Source organism: Talpa europaea, assembly GCF_964194135.1.
Source record: "Talpa europaea genome assembly, chromosome: 2".
Classification (NCBI taxonomy): domain Eukaryota; kingdom Metazoa; phylum Chordata; class Mammalia; order Eulipotyphla; family Talpidae; genus Talpa; species Talpa europaea.
In genome coordinates this window covers 148,265,455-148,288,543 of record NC_140068.1, presented here as the reverse complement: position 1 = coordinate 148,288,543, position 23,089 = coordinate 148,265,455, and the positions used below count along the sequence as shown (strand labels likewise).

General features: G+C 41.7%; 1 protein-coding gene across 1 annotated transcript; it reads left to right on the top strand.

Moving 5' to 3' along the window:
- Positions 1-18,116: 18,116 nt before the first annotated feature.
- On the top strand, positions 18,117-19,666 carry ID4 (inhibitor of DNA binding 4; the record flags this gene model as incomplete). Its single annotated transcript, XM_084227939.1, has 3 exons — positions 18,117-18,557; positions 18,898-18,956; positions 19,515-19,666. 2 exons carry the CDS (start codon positions 18,117-18,119, stop codon positions 18,940-18,942), a joined length of 486 nt encoding a protein of 161 aa, XP_084084065.1. The 3' UTR covers positions 18,943-18,956; positions 19,515-19,666.
- Positions 19,667-23,089: the final 3,423 nt, after the last annotated feature.

Sequence of the window (23,089 nt, the reverse complement as noted above, 5' to 3'; positions counted from 1 at the left end):
AATGTGAAAAAAGGGCTTCTCAGAGGGAGCAGCATTTCAGCTTGCTCTTGAAAAGATCAGTGTTTTTCAAGTAGAGGAAGGAGGTCTTTACACTTTCTTGCTTAAGCCATCCCACCCCAAAAGTTCTCTTTAGTATCCAGCTCAATTTTTTTTTCCTCCAGCAATCCATTCTCTGCAGTGATCTTTCCAAAGCAAAATTTCATCATTCGCACCCTCTTCAGTATTAATATGGACCCCTGGGCTAGCATACAAAGCCTTTGTCATGCTAAGCCCCATCCATACCTATAGCTGCACTTCCCACAGCCCCTCCCAGGCAGGACATGAATAGTCATCACAACACTCAGCCCTACCTCCTGCCCCCTTGACGTCTGTATGAGTTCCCTCTGGCCCAGGCGCGCCATCACATCTTCCCATAACTTCCAGGAATGCCTCTAGTAGCACGCAGCCATTGACAGTAAAGCTCAGTTATATTGTCTGGATTCCTCTAAAGGTCCACGTAGCTCAGCCCAGTGCTTAGCACATCAGGTATTCTCAGTACCTGCCTTGGGTGAATGAATGAGTGAATGACACATAGTGATGCTTCTTGTGAGTATACCTCAAGTGTTAAAAGATCAAAGTGTTTCTCAAGCAGAGGAAGGAGGTCTTTAGACTTTCTTGCATAAGCCATTCTTCCTAACTCTAACTCTGTCTTAATTTTCTTCAAAAGTTGGAGTTTTAGATGCAATCTGATATCCTGGATTGGAGTCTGAGCAAGGAAGAGAACATGAGTGGAAATACTGCTGCAATCCAAATGAAGTGTGTAGTTTACTTAACACTAATATAACCAGGTCAGCTTCCTAATCATCAGAATGTACCATTGTTATATAAGGTGTGAACAACTAGCAACTCTAGGATCTAACTTTGCAACTTTTCTGTATACCTATTCCAAATTATAAGTTTATGTTTTAAAAAAAAGCTGGAGCATAGACATCACCAACAGGGAACTAAAATTCATTGAAAGATGGACCTATAATGTAGATGTAGTAATAGAATCTGGTATGTCTTAGGCACCCCAAAATTCACTCCAAAAGGGCTTCCTTTACAAGCATCATTCTGTGCCAGTCTTTGCTTTCCAGACTGACTGGATTTCTCATTTGTATTTATATTCTAGAAGATACGTGTATCTAGTGTTGTTTTTTTCTTAAGCTTATTGTCTTCACCCACAACTGATATCCCCAAGATCCCTCATCAAGCTAGATAAGTCACTGTGTAATACTCCATACTTTTTTATTAATAACATTAAATAAAGAACAGCCAAAAAAAAATTATAGTAGAAATTTCTTGGTGGTGTATTTTTTTTTTTTCATTTTATTCACTGCACCAGTCATTCATATTTGTTGTGAAAAATTTAGGAAGTAAAGACAAATTATTTTGTTCTTATTGTTATGAACTGATACTTAATTGTGATAAAGAAGGGGAGAAGGAGGCCTCCCCGGTGGCACAGCAAATTGAGCGAAGCGCTGTGAAGTTGTCCACAGCCTCTGCAGCACCAGTTCGATTCCCGGCCAGCCAGGGAGCTACCCACATGGCGCGCAGACCTCTCCTGCCGCCCGCTGCTCCCTCAGCAGTGTACTTCGGTCCTTCTGCCTGTTCTGTTCCCTGCTCTGTCTCTGGTGAATTCTCTCACCCTCCCGCATCTCTGGCCTCTATCCCAGTGCTTGTATAAATAAATAATAAAAATCTTTAAAAAAAAAAAAAAAAAAACAAGGGGAGAAGGGAACATTTAACAGACTCTCAGTACCTGCCATGCAAGGTGACTGCGGAAACAGAATGACAAGCTGCATTATGTTCTGATAAGCAGATGTCTCCAGGTAATGTCAGGTAAACAGTGCCCCAGTGAGCATAGCAGGAAGCACGTTTTTTCCAGAGTCCCTCCCATGGATTACGCCTATACAAACACAATCTGCATAATTGAGAACCAAAACTTTTAACCAGCACCTTGAAACATCAGCTAATTAGCAATACTTGCTGCATAATGTGCTCGGTGGAGAATCTACGTTTCATAATTAAGTTATTAAGTGATTCATTCTCCATACCACAGGCCAGTCAAGGGGCCTCTTCTCCCCCAAACTAACAAGAAGTCCATTCTCCCCGAGAAAATGAGACAATATTGCTCTCAGAAATGGGATTCTGAAATCCATAGGCGAAAAAGATCAAATAGAGAAGGGACTAGTGGGAAGGACCTAATTGGAAGAATTTTGTTTGACCCCTACAAAGTGGCCAGCTGGTGAGCAGGCCAGATCTGCAACCAGAGCTGTTTCCTACCCACTGCTGAGCCAGTGCAGGAATGCAGGGGACCTCCCAGACTAGCTGGAGAACACCAGACCTGGATGTCAGAGCTGAGAGGGGTGCAGCAGATAAGAGGTGCTCGTAAGGACAGAGCTCAGTTTCAACAAGGGCAGACTGAGAACAGTTCTCGTGGGGTCTGCAGAGTGCGCCTTAGTTAACAGGTACTGTGTTAGAGAACATTCATCCATGTCACATATCCTGTTTACAAGGGCACCCAGGAATACTTTCAAGTGATGGTTAAGAAAAGGGGGAAACTTTATGACTTCATTTTGAAAAACTCTGACAATGCACCCCTCCAGTTGGAAGGACCCTCTTTGGGTAACTGCACCAACGCCATGAGGTCACTGAACATCCAGAAAAACAATTTCTTCTTGGAAGAAATAAAGATATGGTGCCCTAGTGGACTGAATTTAGAGGCAGGTGATCGTCGTGGTTTTTTTTTTTTTTTTAAACCCAAATTAATATGTTCCTGTTTGTATATCTGAAGTTTGATATATATGAATATATAATAATTCGATATATCTAAATATATCAAATTAAAAAGTCTTCCAGTATCTCACTGCTCAAGGATACACAGAATAAACTGAAGATGAGATTAAAAGTTACCTCCCATTTCTAATGTGTTTTTCCTTTGTTTGCGGGGAGTCTTCCAGCCTGGACCTTGTTCAGAACATTTGACCTGACTCTGTTATTCCCTGGTCAGTGAAAGAATTTCTTCCTTTTCTCCACTGGTCACTCATCTCAGACTCTTCCTGTTTCTTCCTCATCTCCCCGATATCTGATCACCAAAGTGATGACTTCCTCTCCAGAAATACTCTCACCTTAGAAGATCTTATCCAGTCTTGTGGATTTCCCTACCATTAATGTGGAGACGTCCATTCCCAAATGTATGTCTCCAGCACAAACATCTCCCCTGAACTCTGAAATTATATCACCACTGATTTAATCTACACCATGATTTGGATATTTAGTGGGCATCTCAATTGCCCCCAAACCCACTCCTCACACAGAATTTCTCCAGCAATCATTGCCAATTCTTTCCCCTCAGTCATTCAGACCAAAAACTACAGAATTTTTTTTTTTACTCCTCTTTCCCTTGTAATTCACATTCATTCCATAGGCAAATCCCACAGGCAGAGGTTTCAAAATATATCTAATTACTTTCCACCACCCCTACTAATCAGCCTGGTCAGAGCCTGAATTATTCCAGGAGCATCCTGCCTACTTCTGTTCCTCAGGCTTTATAAAATGGTCTCTACTGACCATTGCTTAAAAACTAGCTTGAGGACACTGCTATTATTTTTGAGGATGGTAAATCATAATGACTTGCAACCTAAAGCCTTTTGAAAACAAGACCCCAAATGAACTCATTAATTCATTAATTAGAAGCATAGACTATGGGAGTTGAGCAGAACCTTATGGATCAAGCAGTTCTAGTCTCTCGTTGCACAGACGATGGGGAAGCTGAACAGGAGCTTGCAAAAGCCTCGTCCAAGAGCAGTAGAGATAGGCCTGGGGCCAGCTTAGGTCTCACATCTTATTCCTCCTCCAGAGCTGAAAACCATGAGTTTTTCAGACTATCTTGCAGAACATAAATCACATCTCCTCCCCAAACACCTGATTGTTTTCCTGTACATATTTAATGTATACAACTTAATGAGTATGGAGATGAAAATAGTCTGTGAAGCCATTGCTGCAATCCACACCATAAATATATTCACCTACAAAACTATCCTCCTGCCCAGTGTATGTATGTATTGTCATCAGGACATTTGTGTGGATAAGAACACTTAATAGAAGGTCTATCCCCTTAGCAAAATTTTATCTATAATATGATACTGTTGATTAAGGCGTATGCCCTTTCTGCATAGTTGCAGAATTTATTCACCTTGCATAACTGAAACTTTGTACCCTTTGATTTTATCTTCAGATAACTTATGAATTACAGAAGTTTCAAGCTCAGTTTCATAAAAGGATGTGTCACATGTAACCAGTTTTTAAATAAAGCACTAGAGTTCAGAAGTTTTTCATGACTTACAGTTCTGCTGAATTTTGAGATCTTTGGGACAGTGAGCTCATGTTGTTCTCATCAAATTCTGAAGAATTTTCATTGTCAGAAAAAGGGCTCCACCCTCGTCTTTTCTGGCAATGATAAACAGTGATGCCAAAGCTGCTGTGGTGGTTACACTGTATTTCAAGTTCTCCTCCAAGGTGAAACTTGGCTGGGTTAACTCTACTCCTCCTTTCTCTCCTAAGAGTCTATATTGGAGAACCAGTTCACCCTGTTCATCTTGGGATTTTTGTATTCATTTTCGGACAATTTCTTCCCCTAACCACCCCTGGCTTAGTAATAAACAGGAACACATAACATGCCTATGAATGCTAATATTTAAATGATTAGTGATTAAACTCCTGAAAGTGAGTATACATGAATAATTGTAGGCCGGTATCAACATAGATTATAAATCACTTGGTCTCCTTTTGACTTCTTTTGCTGGTTTAGAGTTCTAAATCTAAAATCTTCACAACTGCTAACTGATTTCACACAGTCCTTCCTTTTGCAGTGATACCAGTCAGGAGTGCAAGAATTAAATGATGCATTGGTAAAGCCATTTTGTGGTTCAATAAGTGATAGCTGCTACTTTCTGTCCCATCATCTTCATCACTATCAAGTTCCATCTCCAAGATCCTCCCCAACTCGTCCCCACTGACAATGTGCCAACTTCTAATGTTTCTGCACAAATAACTCAAAATATTCTGTCTTGAGTTATCTATTGGATGGATGAAGTCCTATATGCACAGTGTTTGTGATTCAAATTTATTTTATTGAATATGATTAGGGTGGTATTTTTCAAAATATGGTCCTTGAATCACTGCCCCCAGGTCACCTGAAGTCACCCAAGTAACCCCACCTGGGGTGACTCCCAGGTATCTATTTTAAGGAGAATGTTTTCTATACCATTGGGAACCAGTGTTAGGCTTCTTGCAATCACTACCCTTCATCAATGTCATTACACTTGCCAGTGATTTAAGATTGTAAAAGAGATATTTATCTTATCAATGCCTTAAAGTAACTCATATTTAATGCAGAGTATCGGTCTCTAGAACCTATTGATCAGATTAAAATATATATTATATATAAAGGTTTAAATCTTCAGAGGAAATAGAAGGACCTGGTACAAATCTGTAGGTAGTGAATGAATCATATCATAATGGATTCAAGTTTCCTCAGGGCTTGTGCACATTAGGTATTTTAGAGGTGAAAGAGAATACATGCACTTTTCTAAAGTGTGAATTCAAAAGAACATAGTTACAGAGCAACTGATTACTTATTTCCCTGCTTTGGTTAGAAGACTGAGTTTGACAATATGAAATATAAAGCGAGTTGTTGCATTAAAAAAAAAACTGTATAAGTTTCACTTCCTAGGAAAAAATGTCAATAAAAATGTGGAAAAGAACCAGAATTTATCTGTGCAATAGGACTGTGGGATAATGAGACTACTTATCTTGGTGACTTAGGAAAATGAGAAGTGATGATAAGTATAAAGCCACACTTCGAATATCAGAAGCACTGCCACTACATGAATATAGTATTTTCTAAGTTATAGATGAGACTCTGGTGCTTGATGGTAATTGACAAGACATACACATAGCAAACAGGATGCTTTAAATGAGTGTTGAAATTCCTACAAGATGGAATGCTAGTATTACTGACATAGGCCAAGCACCTTCATCACCAACATGCTTGTTTTTCTCTTTGCTGCCTACACTAGAGTGGTATTAGGCACTTAGAAGTGAAGACCAGTGAAGCATTTTACTAAAACTATAATTGCAAAGCTAATTGCAAATTAAGAGGGAATAGCCTGCACGGTGAAGTAAGAAGGCCATCGCATCATAGAAATTTCCATTTGGAAAGGGCCTAGATAATTTCCAGTCCAACCCCCCACCCAACTCATTGTCTTGTGGTTTTAAATATGTGAATACATAGACAATTGTATGTGCTTGTTTGGTAAATATTTATACCATGTTCTAGCAACTGTCATTAAAATAGCTCATTGTTTCAAAATGCCATCTTTAGTAATTTTCGCGTCCTTGCATTTACTTTCCTAAATGTCAGAAATGTATATCTGCTGCAACCCTTCCTACTTTCTTCACTAAATTAGCTTTGAAAAGCTTGGGTATTTGGTCTATTAGTGCCCAGATACTTTCCAATTATCCACATTTTTCTACTGGCTACCGAATAGCTTTATTCAGCATATATTATGTCATTGGAAGATAGAAAAAGGTCAAGATGGGAAGCCATGTTGTTCCAGAAGTGTGACTTCTATTCATGACAAGAGAATGAGAACAGGGAGGCCCTTGGCTGGCCTCCTCTGCCATGTAGCACCCCACTAGCAAACTGAAGGACTATTAAGAAAAGGTCCTTGCAGTTGGTTACTGTTCTTGTTCCACCTGTTTGCTTCATCTTAATGTCAAGAATTGTCTGCAAATTCAATGACAAGAATAGCAAAACTAGAATGGTATCCATTACGTCTCCCCATTTTTTTGAAATAATTCTACCCTTTATCAAGACACAGCACAGATAACACTTTTAGGCTGCCCAAGTCAGAAGCAAGAAAGACACTCCCTCGTAACACCTGCCATAAAGATTTTAGAGCTACAATTTTAATAAAATGATGGCCATTCTTCCTTAGTGCAGCAGGACAGTAATAAAGGCGTCTCAGGAGGCTGATGGCTCAGCAAACATGCTATGGCGAGACACAGGCGGAGAGCTCTGCTGCTGCTATTTCACCGTCCTTCAGAAACTAATGGATTTCTGACTGCCTGGATTATAAAATTGCTATCTCATCAACAACAAGTTAAAACAGTAATCATATTCCAAAGGAAAAAATGAAGAATCACTTTTATACTGAGGACATTTCTATCCAAGAAAATTTTGCCAAAATAAACAAGTCATATTGGTGACATTATAACAGCTATTTCCAAGCTCAGATCAGTGACAGATACTTGTCCCCTAGTTACGTTACACAGTTCTGTTTGAGTGTTCAATACAAATGAATGAAACATCTGAATCTCCAAAAGAAACTTGATAAAAATTGCCCTTCTATTTAATTATTTTTTAAAGATTTATTTATTTATGCATATAAGACCTGGGGTGTAAGTCAGAGATGCAGGAGGTAAGAAGATTCACCAAAGACAGAGAAGGGAACAGAACAGACAGATCTACTTAAATACACTGCTGAGGGGAGCATTGGGCAAGACAGGAGAGGTCTGCTGCGCCATGTGGGTAGCCCCCTCGATGAACGGGGATCTAACCGTGCTACAGTGGTTGGCCCCAGTTCCTATTAAATTATGTCTTATTTGCATTTATTATTTATTACTGTATTATTTTTATTTTATTATTTTTATTATTATTTTTATAAACAATGGTTTACAACATTGTATATAATTTGGGGATATAGGAACACACCTCTTCAGATGTATATTAGCACATCACACCCACGACCCAAGTACCAGCACTCCGCCACCATAGTCCATTGGGTCCCCTCCATAATATGCCCTCCACCTTTCCCCTCCCCATCTAGTAGCCTCAATTCTACAGTCAATTCCAGCTTTTATTTAGGTTTGATTTTCTGTTCCTTCTTTTGTTTCTGTATATTCCACATCTGAGTAAAACCATCCAGTATCTGCCATCCTCCTTCTGAATTATTTCACTTAGCATAATCCTCTCCAGTTCTCTCCAGGTTGTTAAAAATGGCAAGAGTTTTCTTTTGTATAGCTGAGTAGCATTCCATTGTGTATATATACTACAGCTTCTTAATCCACTCGTCTGTTGTTGGCCCTCTCCTTTCCATAACTTGGCTAGTCTTGTTTGCATATTTTTTGTAAATCAACAAATAGTGGTTTGCCTTTTGTTATTGGATGGTGGTCACTACTTATTTTACAATGAAACTGATTTCACCTAGGGGAATAAGAAGGGTTGGATCGATGCAGGCAAATACGGTTACTTAGTGTGCAAAAAGGACATAAACTCAGTTGTTAAATTTGTTTGTAACTGTGTTTGTGCTCCTTGTGTAGGAGATAATGATCAAAAATATAGAGAAAGGTAGGGAAACTCCATATAGAGATGAACTCTGAATAGAAAGAACTGACAGGGGTGGTAAAAAGTGGACATGATGACTCAATGGGTACGAGTGCCAGTTCTCACACAGGTGAGCCACAGACTCTGCTTTCCATGCCCCTGACGATCCCCTCTACCTCTTACCTCACTTTCGAAATCTCCAGCAAATTCCTAATTTAAAATTTTAGCAGATTTCCTAAAGTTTTCTTTTTGGGATGTCAAATGACTCAGACATCACTACTGTATTCCAAACCTTTCCTCTTCCCATCTCACAAGGCCAAGCCGCTGTCTGAATATGTGATAAATCTGCAGGTCATCCCTGAACAGCTCTTCACTATGATGTCACCCTAGCCCATGATGTCAATCCACCTAAGCAGCAATTTGAGCACTTAATATATGAATAATTCTAAAGTGGCACAAGACAAGGAAGAACTGACCTTGCCTCTAGGATGCTTTTGAATTAGCTGAAGATCTAAAACACACAAGCCTGATACTGTAAAGAGAATGGCACAGCAAAAAAAACAAAAAAAACAGAAGCAATACAATTATTTATAATAAAGTGTTAAATAAGGGTTGGCAAAAAAAATCATGGACCACTCATGGAGTAGACTATTATGCAACCATAAAAATTAGGACCAAGACAAGTAGCTATTGATATGGAACTTAATCCATGTCACATGACATGAAAATTGGATTTCCCAGAAGTATGTGCTACAATTAAAATCTTTGTTCGAATATAATATGTATATATGGTGGACAAATATGCACAATAAAATATTCATGATTATTTATAAGTGTGGATTTCTGCATGTCCTTTATTTTCATCTTTGTTATTCGAATTCTTTTGCATTTGTCTATATTCATCATAAAGTAAAAAACTAGTAAAATTACTTTAAAAAGTAGAGTCAAGGAATTAATGACAGATAAATTCTTTATAATACAGTGTTTGTTATATGAGACAAGACTGTGTTCAAGAAAAATAAGGCCCTTCCTAGGTGAAAAAGAAATGTCGTATTAAGTCCTACAGTATTTTTTGAAAGAGTTGGTGGTTGGAAGAAAAGAAAGTGAAAAATGTTTTTGACTATAATGTGATGTGTAAGGAAAGTACTAGTGGAAGGTAAGGAAATGAGAGTTGATTTGAACCAGAGAGAACAATAAAAGAGACTCCTTCCTTTCTACTCCTGCCAGCTTCTGTGCAAGTGATTCCCACTCCTTGGACAACTCCCTTCCATGGATGAAGCCATGCAGTTATTCAAGATCCAGCTGGAGTAACTCTCCGCCCATCCTGGAAGTTTCTTTTGACAGGGACTTCAGTTTCTGCACCCACAGTGCACCATACATGCCTGGAATATTGCACAGGACCGACTGTAGAGCATTAATTAACATTTAATTTGCTGAAACCATTTTCTAAACATCACGTTCCATGAGAGGAAGGTCCTTCTTTTTCGTGAACACAGTCTTATCATATATTAGATAAGCAATATACATTTGTGTAGGATTAAATCAACTTGAATTAAATTGAAATCTTTTGAAAGAAGGATCAGTTAACAGAGGTCCTTACAAGTCAGGCTGAAGTGTCATGTCTGAGAATTTCTCATAATATAGAGGTTTTAAGCAGATAGCTCTTTGGTATGTGAAGATGCTTTTGGTATATGAAGAAGCTGGGTAAAATGAAAGCATTAGCTCTCTTTGAACCGTGTTAACCTAGATTTGAGTTGGCAGTTCTGAGAAGAATGTTGATGGACCATGTTGGAAGCTGCCAAGCATTGCCCACTTAATAATCTGCAAAAGGGCTAACTCATTTTATGGAGTAGATGTTACAGATACCAGATATAAAAAGAATAACGGGCCGATGACCAAGCTTAAAGCATTTTAACAAGTTACTTTGATACATGTAATGCCAATCATATGCCTAGAAGCCTCAATGACAATATATGTAGCATTTTTACAATGTTGTCACAGTGTCTTTTTTTTCATGATAATATGTTTTATACATTTTTAGAACAGAATGCAAACAAAGAGAATCAAACATTAATCCTCACCTACTGAACAAAATATTTTAAAAATAATAAACATGGATCCACCAGACCAAGCATCTAAAGCTTTATCACATGTTTAGATTATTCTGTCAAATGGTTATATTTTAAGAAAAAGTATTTCATTAAGGCTTCCAGTCATTTGAGATTAAAAACATCATTTAATTCTGTTCAAGGGGAAAGACTACCTACATCCCTCTGGAATGGATAGTTTTGTTTAAGTTGAACTATTTTCATACACAGTCACCAACATTGATAATGTTGCTAACTAAGATTTTTTTCCTCGAATTCTGTATCCTTCATTCCCCAGTGCTCTGCTGTACCTCTTTTGCTAGTAGAAAATGTACCAGTTTAATTATTTCACATACAAGTGAGTTTTCAAGCTTTCCACAGTCATTTTCCTCTACAGGTACATGGTCCACTGACGTGGCGGGTCAGCCAATAACCAGAGACCACTGTGTGAGAGCTATAAAAAGGCCTCAAAAATTCCTCTTCAAGGAAAAAAAATGCAACTATTTCTTGAACATTGTATCTGTTCCTAGGAACCATGACCTAGATAGCAGTAAAATGGGAAAGTCTTTTCTCTGAACAAAGTCAGATTCACTGAGATGGGCTCATATTCAGCATTCAGTTCCAAGGCGTGAGGCAATGTTTAAGTGTCTTACTGTTTAAGTGTCTTTCCCCTAAGCTGTTAAAGTAAAATGTGTAATTACACTCTTTCTATATTTTGTGATGATTTTGCACTCACTTTAAAAGAAAGGGCAACACAACTAAAACCCCTTCATCTTTGTAAAGCTAGCAATAGTTTGTGCTATGAGGAGAACAGTGATTAGCAGTGATTAATTTGTGGTATTACCTACTCAAAGAAAGAATGTACTGATGGTTAAAGATCAGCATCACTGGGATGAATTTTTAAATAAATAATAATAATAATAATAATAATAAAATAGCTCTTGTCTTGAATTTCCTTTCTAAAAGATAATGATGAGCTAAAGCAAAAACTTGTTCTTTTTTGGCATCTTTATAACCTTTAACTATAAGATGCTTTCAATAATGGCACAGACATCAGGGGACACTGAGTAGTATCTATTAGGCACAAAGGCACTGCCCCCTATCGTTTCTTACTGTCTTTCTCCTGGGGTTTACAAAGCAGCTAATCCTCACTCCATCCCCATAAATCCCTCCTCTTGTGGAAAGAAACTGAGACTACAGATTGAACCATAGGATTTTAGAGGCAAAAATATGCCGCCTGTTGGGAATTTTTGCTCCCAGCACTGGAAGTGAGTGCATTTAATCCTGTTAAATTGTTTATTTTCTTGAGGGGGAGAAAAGAGGGAGGGGGAGAGAGAAAACGGTAGTCCATCCTGAATACAGAATAATGAGGCTTCTTATCTTCTTCACCCAGTGGGTATTTGCCCCAAGGCAACTGCTAATATGGGGTAATTGAAATAGCAGAGGTTACAAATAGGGTGATGCACAAAGAAGAATCCAGAACCTAGTCTTAGTTTTTGCACAAGGGAAAAAATATTTTGAAGAATCAGGCTGAGTCCTCCTCAGAGCCTGGCATCCATACATATCAAAACAATACAAAACAGGGGGTGGATGGGGTCTTTAGCATAGTCTATTTCCAGCAAATGATTGAATGTATGAGTGATACCCATGACTGAAATACTAAATCAGTGTGCTCCATGCCTGCTTTGGAGGGTATCTCATCGACATTCAGTTAGTGCTGTAATACCTGTCTGAGAGCAATATGCTTCAGGGCCCTAAAAAGAGACTATAAAATGCTATTAATGAAAGTTAAAGAATAAACAATAGTGGTCTCAGGGAAGGAGCTCTTATGAGAGCCAAATGTTAGTTTGAAAATAATACTCTTAACTTTATGGAGATATAATTGGCATGCAATAAAACACATATGATATATGTATATATATAAAGTACAACTTGACAAGGCAATATAATATAAAGCTATCACAACTTCATAAAATTTGACATTTTCTATACCCATGAAATAATTATCAAAATCAAAATAATAAACACATACACCATCCTCATGGCCCTTCATTTCATGCCCTTAGTGATTCTTGGCTATATGGTCTTACTTCTCTTAGGTAAATATCTATTAGTAGAATGAATGGGCCATTAGACATGTGTATGTTTAACTCTTTAAGAAATGGTCAAACTATCAATATTTTCTAAAGCAGAAAATATTTTATATTTTATATTCCCACCCATAGTGTTGAGAGCCCAGTTCTATCATTACCAATAATTAGTATGGTCAGTCTCTTGAACTTTAGCAGTCGGACAGGTATGTAGCAATAGGTCATTGCAGTTTTGAAGCATGTCCCAAATAACTAATGGTGTTGAGCACCTTTTCCTGTGTTTATTTGCCATTTGTTTATCTCGTGTAGTGGAATGTCTGGCTAAGTCTTTGCTCGCTTTGAAATTGGATTGTTTGTTTTCTTATTTTTTGAGTTTTGAGGGTTCTTTCTATCTTCTTGGTATGCATTCTTTATATATTTTGATATAAGTTCTTTTTTGAAGACATTCACAGATTCTAAAGTTCATGTGGAAATGCAAAGTACCCAGAATCACCAAAACAACTTTGAAAAAGAAGGAAAATCTGGAAGATCAATAGTTCGGCACTGCTGGATTTCAGGACTTACTATAGAGTAATCAAAGTTATGTGGTTGTGGCATCAAAACAACGAACAGGCCAATGGAACAGAATTCAGTGGCCAGAAATAGAACCATACACATACACAACCAGTTTCTCACAAAGGCACAACGGTAATCCATTGGGGAAAAAAGTAGTCTTTCAACCAATGGTGCTGAAACAATTATGCATATACATATATATATGTATAAACATGTATCATGAAATAATTGTGCACATATATGTACATACATATGTTTATATCATGAATCACATACAAAAATAACCTCAAAATGGATTATGACCTAAGCATGACCTAAAACCAGCCCTGGCCACATAATTTGCAGACTCTAATGTGATATGAAAAATGCAGATTTGTTCTCCAGTTCAAAAATTACTAAGAATGTCAAGCAGACATTAAACCAAGCAGAGCATTAAACTAAGCATGGGACCCCATGTGACTGCATGAGCTGTACTCCTCTGAAACTAACCTTGCCAAAAAATCATGATTTTTTTTTTCCAGAAGAAAACCTTTGTTACCTTGGCTTATGCAGAGATTTCTTAGATAAAATACAAAAAGGATGATCCATGGAAGAACAAATTGATAAACTGATCATCAAAATGAAAAACTTCTGCTTTCAGAAAAAATAGCTAAATAAATGAATGAAAAGACCAGCCACAAATTGGGTGCCAATGTTTGCCAGAGATAATAACTTTTAACATTGTTTGCATATTTATAATGTGTCAGACACTGTCCTAAGAACTTTATACAAGTTCTTATATATATATAACATATATCATAAAAACATGTTATAAAATAGATACAATTTCCATCCTTTTTTTGTATATGAAAAGCCCATGAATTTAGGAATCCAGCTTCAAGAGCTAAAACTAGTAAATTAAGGAGCCAACCCTGTAGCAGAGGCTGACTGACTTTTGAGCCCAGGGATTATAGCTCTTAAGATAAAACCAAAGATGCCTCTTCTCATTTTCTGTCTTTAATCTAAGAAGAACTGTAAAAACTCACCTACTTCTTATTTCAACAGGCTACCTTTTAAAACTCCTGAAGTAGGCACTTTTGATGACCACGTCTACCCAGCTATTTATGTTCAATACATAAAACATCCCCTTCCCACTAGCCTTTACCAAGACTGGGCAAAGAGGAGAGGTTAATCCACATTTCCAGGACTGGTATCAGCAAAGCCAGGGTAGCCCAAGTAAATTTGCAAGGCTGAGTTCCAGATAAAGTTGCCTTGAGCTTAAATTGCCACATCGCCCAATTTATTCTTTTGGGACAAGGGACATTCCTGCTGCAGGAGACATCGTGGTTTCTTATGCCCTGAAAGAATGCATCTGCCTCCTTCAGGGACCACGTCCATCTAGAGAGGGACCAAGCATGGGAACGCTGGTGTTTATCTGTGTGTCTGAGCCCACCCACTGTTTGAGGGCAGGCCGTGGAGAAAGCAGGACCAAGTCCTAAAAAGGCATTTGGACTGAATAGCACAATATGCTTGGATACCCTTGCTTCATGTAAACACAGGGAGATTGTGAATTCTAAGAGACTGAGTGTTGCAGTTCAGCAAGAGTCTGATTAGCATCTAGAATGCATCCTGAGCAAGGATGGCAGAACTCTTTGTCTGGAGGAGGGGTGTACATACGGCTCTCATCACCAGCGCTTCCTAGCAATTCTTCTATGAATTTTTTAACCCAGTTCCCACTGAAGCACATTTGGGAAGCCTCCAGCACTTTCCTAGTAAAAAGGCTTTTGGCTAGTCGATCTTATTTTTACAAGTGCAAGTGAAATATTTTGACGTAAGAGGAACAACCTTGGAAAACCAAAGTTCCTTCCTTGAAGGTAGAATACGGTAGCTTGTAAGGTTCTTCTAGAAGCTGGTAAGTGCTGAGTAAACAGTTTTGAATTATCAGTGCTGGGAGTCTTCCTCCCGTTGGGCTTGGACATCATGTAAGTGACTGAATCTAAGAATCCAGAAACCTGCACATTGTATCTATCCTCTTGAACAATCCGGGTTCAGGGGCACAGAATGAACAGGATGACATTCCTTATTTCCACTGTAGAACATTCTATGTCACACTTTAATTTCTGAATGTCTTCATGCCTTCCCACCTTCAAAAAGAGGAATATAATCATTGCCTCTGCCTACTCCGCTGGCAGGATTTGGGTATCACATTTTGCCTGGGTGTTCTCGATCATGTGACCCCAGTACATTCCTTTGCCCTTATCCCCCACACTAACCCAGCCTTTCAGACTTTGAGCAGGTCACACAGAGTAACTCCAACAAAACCTGACACTTGGAGTGTTGGCACCTCTCCCACCACAGCTCTCTGCGACTTAGCAAGAGCCAAAAAGAGGGCTAAGATGGTCCCACTGTGTCTCATAATGAAAACTTAAAATTTAATTTAAATCAAGTTAGGATATGTAAAGTTTTGAAATAGATGTGCCCGGAGCATATCAGCACAGTTAAATTTTGCCAAACAGAAAAAATTGAGGTTTGAAATTTTGGAGCGGCTTTTAAACTCCACAAAAGAAAGAAAATGAAAGGAACAAAATGTCTTTGCATATATCCATTTACTGTTATCATCTGTGCTGATATGACTGGCACCGAGAGAAGAGCTTATGCCCACGAGTGCTCCCTAACCCAACTTTCCATCTAAAACAGCAATATCGGCTGTGTGTATTTGCATCAATCAAGAACAATCAAACTATACCTGTGTTTAGAAGAAAACCAAATCTGGGGTTTTAGTGAGAAGTTGCTTTTCTTGATAAGGATGTACACAGATGATCTGTGTGTGCAGACGGGTAATTGAGAATGTCACTCGCTTCCAACTATTAGAGCAGTAACACATGAGATGGGGGGAGAGGAGGCATTGCCGGAGGCACCTGTGACACCAGCATTGCATAGTTACGACTGGTTTCATCAGGTAAAGGATAGTGCTCTGGGGAAAGAGCAGCACAATTGTCATAAAGCACACACATGGCTAAACAACATGCCTGTCTGATGTGGGTATTTCATTTCTGGAAGGGGAGCGAGAAAAGCTTTCCGTAGAGGGGTAGACAGGACCAGATGAGGGCCTAGCTCTTTCTTTCTGTTATCTGTAAAAACGAAGACACCAAGCCACATCATACACACAGATGTAAACCATCCTTGAGTTAAAGCATCTCCTAGTTTGTCAAAAGGTGGGAGGTTTGCAGGGCAGAGGCCTTGAGATTCCTCATTCCCGTCGACTGAGAGCTTTTATGCTCCGTCTCATCTGAAGTGCTCATTTCTTTCCCACGAAGTGTACACACACGACCCCACCCCAAATTTCACTGTGCAGTTTGGTTTTCAGCCCTTGAAGGACAGCTTGGCCATTGAAAGTCTAACACAAAAAAAAATGTCCTTAATGAACTCACTTTTCTGTATGGTGGGGCCCAGCCAGGTCTCCAGGAACTGGAGTGAATTTTAATCCTTTGTTGCAAAAAAGGAGGCGACTGGATATTTTCAGCATCTTATTTAAAGCAGGGTGCGCCAATACGTGAAGCAGCGCATTAATGGGCTACATGAAGTTACAGGTATGAATTTTACATAAAAGGGATTAATATTATATGTCATGGTGGAATTTTAAATACTCCACACCCATGCATTTTTAATATGTAAGTGCTCTCATTGAATGCTGAAGGCAACTGCATTTCTTGGGTCCACTTTTGCATCGAGATGAGTTTAAAAAACAACACCCCCTACAACATCGTGCGTGAGCATGTACATATAAATGCAAATATGTAAATACACACATACCCCTTCACTAAAACTCTGCCTTCGGTATTCCTGCCCTCTTTTTTGCTAAGCTTGAACGTTTTTGAAAAAGGAAACAGAAAGGCTACGCATTCCATTCCATCATTGTGGTTTCGGCAATTGTAAAAAAAAAAAAATTAAAAAATTAAAAAAAAAAAGGCGAATAACGAAACGGCGTGGGGAGACAGAACAGAGAGAACGTGCCTTCTGGAGCCGCTAGCGTCCTTCTTAAGGCACTGGCATCCCAGCATGGATGGAGTGATGGGTGGCGGCGGGTCCCCTGGGCGCCGCGCTGTTGGGAGCGGCAGGATCTCCTGGAGCCGGGCCCTGCGCTCCCTCGGCAGCCCAAGCCGGGGCGAGTGAATTCCAGCCGCACATTCCCGCAGTTCTTCGCAGGAACTTCTCCCCGTCTTTTCCCCTCCCCAGGGCGCACACCAGCCGGGCCCAACTCCCACCCAGCTCCCTATTCTCAGCACCCCCACCCACCGCGTTGACGGCATGGAGTGCCCTTCCGATTGGCCCGAGTGCCATTCCCTGAGGTGGCACCGCCAGCCTGATTGGCCGGCCCCTCCCGACCCCCCGCCCACCCATCCTCGGGTTGCCCGGCTCCCCGCCCCCCAGCACCGCCCGGAGCCCGCGCCCGCGCGCCCCCCTCCGCTCTCCCGCCCGCGCGCCCAGCCCGGCTCCGCTCGGTTCGCGCAGAGCCCCGTCCGGCTCGCTGGCCCCGCCCCGGGCGCGCGGCTCCATAAATGCAGCTGCGCGGCGGGCCGGGCCAGAGCGTAGAGGAGGCGCGCGGGGGAGCCGGTGCCGGCTGCGGGGGAGCCTCGGGGTCGGGGCGCGCGGCTGCGGCGGCCGAGCCGTGCTCGGAGCTCGGAAGGGAGTGACCGGGGCACCCGGTGGGCTGCTTTCCTCCCCGGGCGCTTTTGCTTTTTCTTGCTTTTGGTCCCGGTCGAGAGTCGCCCCCGGAGCCCGAGAGCCCCTAGCAGAGCGCGGGGCGCCCCTCCCGTCGATTGTTGGGCGCGGGATCGGCGGCAGCTTCGGGGTGCCCCGCGCGCGCCGGGCACCCAGGCGAGGCGCGCGGAGCCGCCGGCCGCGGGCGGGGGCCGGGAGCTTGCCGGGCTCGCTCGCTCGCTCCAGCGGGTCCGCTCGCGCAGGGCGCAGGGCGCAGGGCGCAGGGCGCGCGCGATGAAGGCGGTGAGCCCCGTGCGCCCCTCGGGCCGCAAGGCGCCGTCGGGCTGCGGCGGCGGGGAGCTGGCGCTGCGCTGCCTGGCCGAGCACGGCCACAGCCTGGGGGGCTCCGCGGCCGCGGCTGCAGCGGCGGCCGCTGCGCGCTGCAAGGCGGCCGAGGCGGCGGCCGACGAGCCGGCGCTGTGCCTGCAGTGCGATATGAACGACTGCTACAGCCGCCTGCGAAGGCTGGTGCCCACCATCCCGCCCAACAAGAAAGTCAGCAAAGTGGAGATCCTGCAGCACGTTATCGACTACATCCTGGACCTGCAGCTGGCGCTGGAGACGCACCCGGCTCTGCTGAGACAGCCGCCGCCGGCCGCGCCGCCGCTCCACTCGGCGGGGACCTGTCCAGCCGGGCCGCCGCGCACCCCGCTCACGGCGCTCAACACCGACCCGGTGAGCCGCCGCGGGGGTCCGGGGGGGCGCGGGCGGGGTGGCCAGACGCGCCGCGGGCGCGCCCCATCCTGCTGCCAAGAATGACAGCACCCCCTCCCTGCTCCAGGCGCCCCCGGCTGCCGGCTGGGCGCGCAGCGCGGGGGTCGGGGGGCAGCGCTCGGGGCCCGACCTGGGCGGTGCGCACCCCGGGCTGTCAAGTCCCGGGAGGGCCCCCGGGGCCGCCGGCCAGGGAGGGGGCGTCGGCGCGCCCGCCTGGCGCGGGGGGGAGGCATCCAGGACCTGGCGGAGCGCGACGCTGGCGCCTGCTAACCTCTCCCTTGGTGTCCCCTTGCTGTTCCAGGCCGGCGCGGTGAACAAGCAGGGCGACAGCATTCTGTGCCGCTGAGCCGCGCTGCCCAGGTGAGCGCGCGCCCCTTCTCCAGGGGCCGGTCGCCGGAGACATCCGTCCCCGGGGGTGTCTGGTGCCGGCGCCGCGGTGTTTTGGGGCCGCCCCAGGATTTCCGAAGGCAGCAGGGCGCGCTCCCCTCCCGGCCACCCACTTAGCAAGTGACCCGCGCTTCGCTGTAGCAACTCCGGGTTCCTTTTAAATGCAGGGGATCCCCTCCTATCCTCGCCGGACCCGGGCCTTCCTCTGCGCCCCCGGTGATCGGCGGGCTCCTGCTGCGCCCCCCACCCTTCCTAGGGAAGGTATACCCTGCTGGGCGTGGAAACAGCCCGGTGCCCCAGGCGCGCAGCCAGACACCCACAAAGAGGGGCGCGGGCTGGGCCCGCACTGGGTGCCCCCCTCCAGGTTTCCAGGGGCCGCGCACTGAGTGCTGCACGCCTGGCCGGGGTGTTGTCTGACCTGGTGGTTTGTTTGGGGTTGTTGATCAAGCATGTCTTGAGTTTGGTCGGTGGCGCCAGTTAGTCTGCAGTGGGAAGGTTCACACACCCCCTCTATTCATTCCTCTTCCACAGGTGTGCAGCCGCCTGAGCCAGAGCCAGGAACACTAGAGAGGGAGGGGAGCAGAAGTTAGAGAAAGAGCCACCGGAGGAAAGGAAAAAAAAAAAAAAATCAGCAAACCCCAGAAACCTTTCGTTCGTCATTCCAAGAGAAAGGGACAGGAAAGAAAACTCAAACTTTCATCCTTTTTCTTTTCTTTTTTTTTTTTTGCACGTTCATAGACATTCTGCATACTTATTCTCTCTGTCTCTTTCATTTATAACCGCTGTGAATTAATTGTACATTTCTGTGTTGTTTGGAGGTGCAGTTCAACTTTTAAGCTTAAGTGTGACAGGATTGATAAATAGAAAAATCAAGAGTAAATCCCGACTTTAGATGCCTACTTTGTGACCAAGGAGCTCAAGTTTTGTTTGGAAGCTTTACTAATATACCAGAGCATTGTAGATATTTTTTTTTTTTACATCTATTGTTTAAAATAGATGATTATAACGGAGCAGGGAACTTTCTTTTCCTTGCAAGAATGTTACATATTGTATAGATAAAAACTGAGTGACATTTCATACCATGTATATATAGAGATGTTCTATAAGTGTGAGAAAGTATATGCTTTAATAGACTACTGTAATTATAAGATATTTTTAATTAAATATTTTTTGTAAATATTATGTGTGTGTTTTTTTTAATCTAAGGGAATATTTCTTTTGGAAAATTATTTTTCAGCTCCATGGCAGAGCTCTTCCTATCTTGAATGTGTTTTCTGTTTGGCCTGGTTTTTAATTTGTTTCTGTTTTTCCCAGTGTTGCGTAGACTCGGAAGTAACAGCTATAGCTAGTGGTCCTGCATGACTGCATGAGATGTTTAATCACGAAATAAACTTGTTCTGAGTCCATTCAAATGTGTTTTCTTTAACCTAGATTGAAATCTTTGTATTTGAAGCATACATGTTGAAAATATACTTTATCGGTTTTTAAGTACAGAGTTCGATAGTGTAATATATAAAAAGTGGTTTTTGCTTTTTAACTCAAGTCAAAATGGATTCGGAATGATTTAGCCTATGGGATGGGGAAATGCTTGGGTCCTTAAGGAGTTTATGAAATCTACTGTTTTATCAAAGTGAAAAATATGCTTCTCATTCTTCATTTTCCACGAAAGCTTCATGTCACCAAGTTTCATGTCTGTACATATTATTTAAATCATAGAAATGAAAAACGTTCTCTGCTTGCTACCAAAGGACATACTCTTGGAAATGAACACTTTCTGCTTTCCTTCCTCCAAATATTAATAGGCAACAGTGGGGAAAACAATAAGGCATAATGGCAAATCCTTCAAGCAGGGATAAAAGTCGATCTTCAAACATAAGTAGACCAAAAATTCTGATGACTGCATCTAGATTATTTTTTTATAAAAATGATTTTCACTATAGCGATGTTAGTTACCGCTAAACTACTGTCCAATCTCTTGTGATGTGTAACTTTTCCATGTGAATATTAAAGTAGATTTCTCTGTCTTGTACTGTGATTTCTGGTCTCTTTTCTTCCAAACCTTGTACTTACTTTTAAAGACTTGCTTTTCTCTTTAAGGAAGGTAATATTTTCTAGGCTAGATAGGACCATCAGAGCTTGTGAACATGCATTTAATGTGATCAGTACTCTACACACCAGTTAGATGGAATTTTTAGTGAGAATTAAGTAGGATTTAATTGGGTGCTTTGTAAATAGTTAGTCAACTGTGTGTGTTAACATGTTCTGTTTGATTTTTAAAAGGAAAGGATTTGTTTCAGATTATACTAGAGTAAAAGTATTACAGACCCAAGGGACTTTTTATGAGGTCAAAGTCAAATATTTATATGAATATGAAATATCATGGTCCCCAGTAGTCAGTTACAGTGGCAATATCTCAACGGGAAGGAGCAAAGTTAAGGCTAGGATTTTCAAATCCGAAGTTTAAAAATCTGTCTCATTCTCAGCGAGTGTGATCCCCTCCGTTTTGACGTTTGGTTGGTCTTAGGTATTTTTAGTATTTAAGGTTTTTGATGGTGAACCTTATAAAGTCAAAGGACCGCTTGTTGAGATGAGGTTTATTTTTATTTTTGCTATCATTCATTCTCGTCACACATCAAGAGGAAAACACAAGAACACTGCTGGAATTCCAAATCTGAAGAATTCTAAAGATGGCATTCTTTGTTATTAAAAAGGGGGACAATTCCTTCTTTTTATTTGGCAGTTTAATTTCAGTAGGAAGCAAGTCATAAGTGTGTGTGCTGTTGGCTGGTGTTAGGCATCCCTCAGGCCTGGCTGCTGACTCCTACCTAAGCCTGCAGGCACAGTTTAAATTTATCCTGGTCAATTACAAACCTCAAAATAATGGGATAAGTATTTTTGGTTTTTGAAGATAGATGTTGCTCCTTAGCTAATTTAATATTTTGGGCATGAAAAAATCATGAAAAGGGAAAGAAAAAAAGTGTTAGCGATATTGCATTTTAGAGACTTGGTATGTTTGTTTCCCTTGACCACTCATGCAAACATTTGATGTCTCTAAAGAAAGAAAGTCATTGTTTATTTTTTAAAAATTATATGGAACTGCGTAAGATTATATTCTAGTAAAATGTTGGCTGTGTCCTAACCCAGCAACCCGTGAAAAACATTTTGTGTCATTTATCTAGGTAGTTTAATTAATCTGATATTTGGTTAAACAGAGAAAAATATCCTGACTTCTCTCATTTCATCTGTCTACTTTACATTGTATGGGCACAACCAGGGAGTAAGAATCATTTAAAACCTTCACAGGAAAAAAAAAAAAAAATTCCCACACTGGGATGTTGTTTCTAATGTGGTTATAAAATCCTGAACATCTCAGACATGTCATGTTAAAAGGAAGAGAAAAAGCCCTTTTCATTTCAAAGAACGAATATACTTTGATACGATGTAAATCTTTCTCAAGTTTATTGTCAATTTTCAGAACTTTTAGAAATGTTGACCGCTCCCCTCGCCCCATCTATTGTATTAAATGCCTTCTATAATAATAAATCTTCACTGTGCAAAGGGTTCTGAAGTTTGTGGTTTTTAATTGACTTCCACTGAGTTATGCAATTTTTCATTATCAAGAATGGGTCTCTTGATGGATCACCTCAATTATTTACAGTGTTTGTTACCATGTGATGAAAAATGTGGCTTAAAAATGGTGATATGAACGGAAAACAAATATAGCTGGATTGCAAAGGAAAGCCTGTCTACTCTGGGGTCTGCTGGGTTTGGAAGCAAGAATCCTCAAGAAGGCAGTGGGATGATATGAGGGCCATGAGACACCCCCACACAAATGTAAATAATGTGGAAAGAAAGGAATTATGTCACAGTAGAACACAGCCAAATAAAACTGGCTGGGCCTTTCTGGATGGTCCACTTTAATTATATATGTTAATCAGCCCAGATTGGCCCAGGTCTCCACAGGGCCAAACAGCAAACCCTCCAGGCTTATGAGGAAGGAAAACCTGCCTTCACTGCATTGCAAATGGGGGAAATTAATTTACCCACCTAAGAATTAATCTTAATAGGGCTGCCCTCAGTAGGTATTCTTCAGACCCAGATGATTT